Consider the following 7,337-nt stretch of genomic DNA (forward strand, 5'->3'; position numbering starts at 1 on the left):
CCTATCCAATCCAACTGAACCTGACCTTACCCCATCCAACCATCCCATCCCATCCCATCCCATCCCATCCCATCCCATCCCATCCCATCCCATCCCATCCCATCCCATCTCATCCCATCTCCACCGAACCGGAGCCCGGAGCAGTGCAGGACAGCCCGAGGCGGGCAGCACCGGATACGCTGCGAGGAGGGGAGGCGGCCGCGGCCCGGAACCCCCGCGCCAGGCCGCTGGTTGCCGGGGGGACGCGGCGGAGATGGCGGCGCTTCCGGTTTCGCTTCCGGAGTCGGCGGCGGGGGCGGAGCGGCGGCGGCCCGAGCGCGGCCTGTGGCGGTGCGGCCCCGCGCGCGCCCCTCCGCGGGTGTCCCCCCGTTTCCCCCCCCCCCACCGGCACCGGGCGGCGGCCGCGCCGCGGGTTCGATCCCCGCCGCGCCACGGGCGATGTTCCGCGGGCCGCCGCGGCGCCGGTGAGGCGGCGGTGGGCGCTGGGGCTGCCCCGTCTCGCCGCCGGCCCGAGGGGGCTGGCCCGGCACAGGGTGGGGCGGCTGTCCCCGAGGGGGCCGCATGTGCCCCCCGGCGGGCACCGAGGCAGGACGGAGGAGGAGGCGGAGGGAGAGGCCGCCCCGGCGGCGGGGCAGGCCGGCAGGCCCGAGCCTAGGCCCGGTCGTCGGGGCCGCAGTCGTGAGGAGGAGGAGGCGGCGATGGAGGGCCTGGCCGGGTACGTGTATAAGGCGGCGAGCGAGGGGCGAGTGCTGACCCTGGCCGCGCTGCTGCTGAACCGCTCCGAGAGCGACATCAAGTACCTGCTGGGCTACGTGAGCCAGCACGGCGGGCAGCGCTCCACGCCGCTCATCATCGCCGCCCGCAACGGGCACACCAAGGTGGTCCGCCTGCTCCTCGAGCACTACCGCGTGCAGACGCAGCAGACCGGCACGGTCCGCTTCGACGGGTACGTAGAGCTCGTGGCCACCGCCGGGCATCGGGCGTCGGTACCGGCGAGGGGCTCGGGACCCGCCGCGCCCCCAGCGCGGGTGGGGAATGGTGGTTTCGGAGCCGTGAAAGTGCCTTTGGTGGTTGTGGGCCGGCGCCGGAGGGGTGACGGGCTGAGGAAGTTGGGGCTGTTCAGCCTGGGGAAGGGAAGGCTGCGTGGGGACCTCACAGCAGCTTCCAGTGTCTGAAGGGGGCCTATAGGGATGCTGGGGAGGGACTCTTCATTAGGGACTGTAGTGATGGGACAAGGGGTAACGGGTTCAAACTGAAACAGGGGAAGTTTAGATTGGATCTAAGGAGGAAATTCTTTCCTGTTAGGGTGGTGAGGCACTGGAATGGGTTGCCCAGGGAGGTTGTGAATGCTCCATCCCTGGCAGTGTTCAAGACCAGGTTGGACAGAGCCTTGGGTGATATGGTTTAGTGTGAGTGTCCCTGCCCATGGCAGGGGGTTGGAACTGGATGATCTTAAGGTCCTTTCCAACCCTAACTATTCTATGATGGGCAATAAATGCCTTTGCTCTCCTGAGGTTCCCTCCCCCCCCCCCCCCCCCAACGCTAGGCAGAGTTGTGTTCAGCACAGTGTGGAGAGCTCCTCGGTTTGCTGGCGTTGAGCATGTCCTGCTGTGGTTGTGCCAGAGTGGCCTTTTCGGTGGCACTGCGCCCTGCCGCCAGTGACAGCAGGTGTGGGTCAGCGTGGGGTGGTACCTGTGCACTGCGAGCCGTTCTCCCTCAAACTGAAGGTTTTCAGTGTCCAGACGAGACATCCCGAGGAGCATCCCTTCGTCACTGCTGGGAGCAGTGTATGGGGCGGTTGGGAGTGAAATGAGACAAATTCTTCCCTGTGAGGGTGCTGAGGCACAGGGTGCCCAGAGAAGCTGTGGCTGCCCCATCCCTGGCAGTGTTCAAGACCAAGGCTTTGCCTGTATGTCCATCTCCAGCATAAGGCTGACTAATGGTGACGGTAGGTTGGTCTTTTGAACACCTTTCATTGGGCTCCTACGTGAGGAGCTGCAGTTGTGCCTGCGCAGCTCTGCCTGGCCCAGGGACAGGCTGGCTTGGGCCTTACATGCATGAAAGGGGAGGAACCAACTTCCCTGTGTGGTTTGTTAGGGTTTTTTTCCCTTCCCCTTCTCTTCCAGCCCTTCTTTAACACAGGCAAAAACCAGCTGAGAAAACTTTGGGTGAGATCTGCCGAAATTTGGCTAAAGAAAGGGCCTCCCTTGACAAAAAGCAATAGGAAGGGCTGGGTGTCCCCCCCCCCGAGTTTTCTGGCCTTGATGGGGTGGTGATCTGCTTGCCAGAGCCGCTGCCTGGGTCGCATTAAAGGAGGTGTTGTCCGAGACACAATGGGCACAGTGGGAGCCAAGGAGAGAGGCAGCATGTGATCCCGCGTTGCTGTCATTCTTCTTGAGATAAGGTGGCACAGCAGCTCCCCTTGTTTGGGCTCCGGGCTTTTGGCTTGTAAATGCACACCTGTAGCACACTAACAAAGTACCTCCTGTTCATTAACAAATCCCAGGCCCTGATTTTCCTCCTGATTTAATATAAAAGCATTTTAATGCCATTATTTGCAAAATGAGGAACTTCTTACTGTGGATAAAGGTGTGGATGGCCTTGCACAGCCTCTGAAGTGTTGTCTAGAGGGGTTGGCTTTATAAACAGCCACAGACACAACTAATCCTGTTGGGCTACGTGAGAGCTTTATCATAGAATGATAAAAATCGCTGTGAAGTCACTGTCTTACAATATTTTAACTTTGGGAAACGTGACTGTTTGGGCGCATGGAAATAAGAGATTTATCCCTCTCTGATTTGGGATGTGCTTTGAGTGTGTTTGTATTAACTGCGGTGTGAGAGCTGCCTGTTGCTGCACTTAAGTGCTACTTCAGAAATGAGGGAGATGGAAAGGACCTTAGCCTTTATCTTTGTAGTTACACGACTGCTGGATTTGGGAATAAAAACAACTTAGGGAAACGTGATGGTTTGCTAAACTATCCCCTCATTTACGAACGCCAGCAAGCTGTCTGCAAGGCCATGACGCAGAACAGAGCTCATGCAGCCCAGCTTATGAGAACTTCTGCTCGTTTAAATTGCATTTGATTCCTGGAGTTCCATTTGTGTAACAGTGCTGGGCTGCTTTATGGTGCAGTCTCTCAAACCAGAGGTATCGGTGCAGTGGAAGCAGTGGCAATTCTGCAGCATGGGGAGAGAGAACAAGGTAGGAACTTCTTAAGCCCTTTTTTCTGCTGGAGCCTCTGTATTGTTCAGAGTTTGTATGTTTGAGTCAATAAGCCAATTTAAAGCTTTTTTCTCTGTCTTTTAATGTGTCAGTTTCTGGAGCAAGGCATCAGAGTAGTGGTAATTCTTGTGGCTGTTCATGCTCTGTAGGCTGAGGGCTGGAGCTTGCAGATGGGGTCTTCAGAGCAGCCTGGGAGCAAAACGTGGCTGAATCCTGACTGCTCTGAAGCTTTGTGAAACCTTGGAATGGTTTAGGTTGGAAGGGACCTTAAAGCTCATCCAGTTCCAACCCCCTGCCACGGACCCCTTCCACTAGAGCAGGTGGCTCCAAGCCCCTGTGTCCAACCTGGCGTTGAACACTTCCAGGGATGGGGCAGCCACAGCTTCTCTGGGCACCCTGTGACAGTGCTTCATGTTCAGCTTCCAACGGTGCTGCTTTTCAGGGGTCTAAGTGTTGATAAGTCCCTCATTCCTTTTCTTTGGCTGTCCGGGTACGTTCCTTCATGTACAACACAATCTGGCTATAAAATAACCTTTTGATGGCCGGATGCGCACGTGCCCGTGGCCATCTGTAGGAGATGCTTTCACAAGAGCGTCATCGTAACTGCTCGTTTCTTGTCCTTGTGTTCTCAGCTTTGTCATTGATGGAGCCACAGCTCTGTGGTGTGCGGCAGGAGCGGGCCACTTTGAAGTAGTGAAGTTGCTGGTGAGTCACGGCGCCAACGTGAATCACACGACGGTGACCAATTCGACTCCGCTGAGGGCCGCGTGTTTCGACGGCAGGTTGGACATCGTGAAGTACCTGGTGGAAAACAACGCCAACATCAGCATCGCCAACAAGTACGACAACACTTGCCTTATGATCGCGGCTTACAAAGGCCACACGGACGTGGTGAGGTACCTCCTCGAGCAGCACGCTGACCCCAACGCCATAGCCCACTGCGGGGCCACGGCGTTGCACTTCGCAGCCGAAGCCGGCCACTTGGAGATAGTGAGGGAGCTGGTCAAGTGGAAGGCGGCGATGATGGTCAATGGCCACGGGATGACTCCGCTCAAAGTCGCTGCTGAGAGCTGCAAAGCCGATGTTGTAGAGCTGCTGCTTGCTCACTCCGACTGTGATCGGAGGAGCCGGATTGAAGCTCTGGAACTTTTGGGTGCCTCGTTTGCAAACGACAGAGAAAACTATGACATAATGAAGACTTACCACTATTTATATTTAGCAATGCTGGAGAGGTACCGAGACAGCGAGAATATCATTGAGAAAGAAGTTCTTCCACAAATTGAAGCTTATGGAAACAGGACTGAATGCAGGACTCCTCAGGAATTAGAGTCTATTAGGCAGGACAGAGATGCCCTTCACATGGAGGGTCTCATTGTGCGGGAGAGAATTCTGGGCTCGGACAATATTGATGTTTCTCACCCCATTATTTACCGTGGGGCTGTTTATGCAGATAACATGGAGTTTGAACAGTGTATCAAGCTATGGCTCCATGCGTTGCGTCTAAGGCAAAAGGGCAACAGGAACACTCATAAAGACCTCCTGAGGTTTGCTCAAGTCTTTTCTCAGATGATACACTTGAACGAGCCCGTTAAAGCCAAGGACATTGAGAGCGTTCTGAGGTGCAGCGTCCTGGAAATAGAGCAAGGCATGTCCCGCATCAAAACCACCCAAGACTCCGACATCCACTCAGCCATGGACAACTACGAATGCAACATTTTTACCTTTCTCTACTTAGTCTGCATCTCTACCAAGACCCAGTGCAGCGAAGAGAATCGCTCCCGGATCAACAAACAGATTTATAACCTGATTCACCTCGACCCCAGAACGCGGGACGGCTCCAGTCTGCTGCACCACGCCGTCAATTCCAGTACTCCAGTTGACGACTTCCACACGAATGATGTCTGCAGCTTTCCCAATGCACTCGTCACAAGACTCTTGCTAGACTGCGGTGCAGACGTGAACGCTGTGGACAACGAAGGGAATAGCCCTCTCCACATCATCGTCCAGTACCACCGGCCCATCAGTGACTTCTTGACGTTGCATTCCATCATCATTAACCTGGTGGAGGCCGGTGCTCATACAGACATGACAAATAAGCAGAAGAAAACCCCTCTTGATAAAAGTACAACAGGGGTGTCGGAAATACTCCTTAAAACTCAAATGAAGCTGAGTCTCAAGTGCCTGGCTGCCCGAGCAGTACGGATCTACAACATCAGCTACCAAAACCAGATCCCCAGAACTCTGGAAGAATTTGTGAAGTTTCACTAGGCTACATCCAACCTTCGTGCTGGTGCTATCCCAGGACGACATCAGTTGCAGACAGCAGGATGCATATGTATACCCGAAGTTGTTTTTTCTCGGTTCTTTTGGGTTCCTTTGGGTTCCGTCTGCAGATCTTGGGGAGGGGGGAAGGCAAAAAGCCCCATCATTTCCCTGTGGTCAACAGCTGATGTTTGAGATTCGAGTCGTTTCTTTTGATTAAAAGAATTGCTTCGTTATCTCTTTGTTTTTCTAAACAGAATGAAAAGAATGCCAATGTCACTTGTGCAGAATGTTTTTGTTCCCAGTGCCCATCTCCACTGAGGAGCTGCAGCTTTAGGTATTATTTAAAGGCGCCTCTGAAAGCCCGTGTCACTGAGGCAGTGACTTTGCAAACTTTAAACCTTCTTGGAGTGAGGTGGCAAAGAACAATTGGAACGTGGTAGTTGGTTTAAGATGAAGTCTGGATGTACAGAGCAGTCCCTTGCTCTCATACCTCACCATCTCCTTATGCCTTTCAGTTAATGCCGAAGATGGTAACGTTTAATAAAAGGTATTGTATTTTTTAAGTTAAGTTTTGAACAGCAGTTACCAACATACAGATGTATGGAATGCTCTGTTAGGAAATACAGGTTTAAATTCAGCTACGATGCATTCGTGTCATAAGAGTTGAAATATCAAGCTCTTCATTTACACAACTGCAGTAAGTATGGAGTAACTTTTGAAAAAGGAACTTGCACAGTGAACAAAACCAACCCGAGTCATGGTTTCTTTCTTTACGTAGCTGAGTTGCTCACCTATAAAGATCATGCATGGATACCTAGAAAATCGATAGGGTATTTGTGTCTCTGTGTGTCCCAACATTTCAGACTGCTTTTAACTTGGTTTTCTTCTGTTGTTTCAATGATCAACACGCACCTTGATCGACTCAAAGTATGTAAAACTGCACTCTTGGATTCCAGATGCTGTATCTTCCTAATGGAGTAGTCTGTCGCCAAAGAGAGTCTTCCTTGAAACTGCTTGAGCCTGGCTTTCCAGATGAGCGGAGTCTGTGCCTCCCTGCATTGGACTGGAGGAATTGATGTGATTTTTACTCCTTTCATTATGAAAATCTCTATTGAATCTGATTTTTAAAAAATTGTCCTATCATAAGGTCTTTTATGATAAGCAACTGATTGTATAATGACGCCGTTGCTTGAGAGAGTACTTCTCCTTGGTAGAAGTCGCAGATGCTCCGGCAGTAAAATGTCACTTGTTTTGACAGGCTACTGAAAACTCTGTTTCTGTTCAATGCAGCTTTTTAACTGTTAGATGATGAAAGAATGTTCTGTAGGGTTTGGGGTTTTTTTTTAAACAATCCGGGGTAGAACTTCCTTCAAGGCGAGATTTGGGCACACGTTTCTATTTGTATTACAAAGAAATAAACCTTGAATGTGGAAGCATTACCTCCTAACCCCTCATTTTTGTCTAGTGCTGCTTGGATGGGATGGGACCACGAGCACGGGCTCTTGTGTCTCCTTCCAGGGAAAAGCTTTACAAATACCATGTCTTCTAAGCCGTGAACTTACTCTGCTCCTAAATGAGAAACATGTCTGTCACTTGTGTCTCAGGTACACTCAGAACCCCGTGACTCTCAGCTGAACATGAGACAGAATGGCAAGGCCAAATTCAGCCACCCAGGGCCTTAATGCAACAAGTGGATGGTGTGAAATGGTTGGGAAGGTGTTTGTGTTACTGTAAATTGCAACCCTAAAGGTCTTCCTCCTGCTGTATGCACCTGAAGCCATCAGGAAAGCTGCAGGTTTGTATTTGCTCAGTGTTTGCGGTGGTGATTTTTAGCCTGGCTGTTGGAA

The 7,337-nt window shown here is 52.3% G+C and overlaps 1 protein-coding gene across 3 annotated transcripts; it reads left to right on the top strand.

The window, feature by feature from the left end:
- Positions 1 to 470: 470 nt before the first annotated feature.
- Positions 471 to 6,929, top strand: FEM1B (fem-1 homolog B). 3 transcript variants are annotated; one of them, XR_008975070.1, is made up of 3 exons: positions 471 to 946; positions 3,858 to 6,037; positions 6,419 to 6,929. XR_008975070.1 is itself a non-coding variant. In XM_057430532.1 (2 exons), the coding sequence occupies exons 1-2, from the start codon at positions 699 to 701 to the stop codon at positions 5,491 to 5,493; spliced, it is 1,884 nt and encodes a 627-aa protein (XP_057286515.1). In that variant the 5' UTR covers positions 471 to 698; the 3' UTR covers positions 5,494 to 6,929. The 3 variants fall into 3 exon arrangements, 2 of the variants coding, with proteins under 2 accessions (XP_057286515.1, XP_057286516.1); XM_057430532.1 differs by having other exon boundaries at positions 3,858 to 6,929; XM_057430533.1 differs by lacking the exon at positions 471 to 946 and adding an exon at positions 1,578 to 1,668 and having other exon boundaries at positions 3,858 to 6,929.
- The last annotated feature ends 408 nt before the right edge of the window (positions 6,930 to 7,337 follow it).

Source organism: Pezoporus wallicus, unplaced genomic scaffold (genome assembly GCF_028554395.1).
Source record: "Pezoporus wallicus isolate ANWC-B61680 ecotype Strahan unplaced genomic scaffold, APGP_CSIRO_Pwel_v1 contig_14831, whole genome shotgun sequence".
NCBI lineage: Eukaryota > Metazoa > Chordata > Aves > Psittaciformes > Psittacidae > Pezoporus > Pezoporus wallicus.

Bases quoted from the DNA above. Each gene is read 5' to 3' on its own strand.
- FEM1B (XM_057430532.1), top strand. From the start codon at position 699: ATGGAGGGCCTGGCCGGGTACGTGTATAAGGCGGCGAGCGAGGGGCGA. The intron at 947-3,857 runs GTACGTAGAGCT...TTGTGTTCTCAG, and splicing joins GGCACGGTCCGCTTCGACGG to CTTTGTCATTGATGGAGCCA.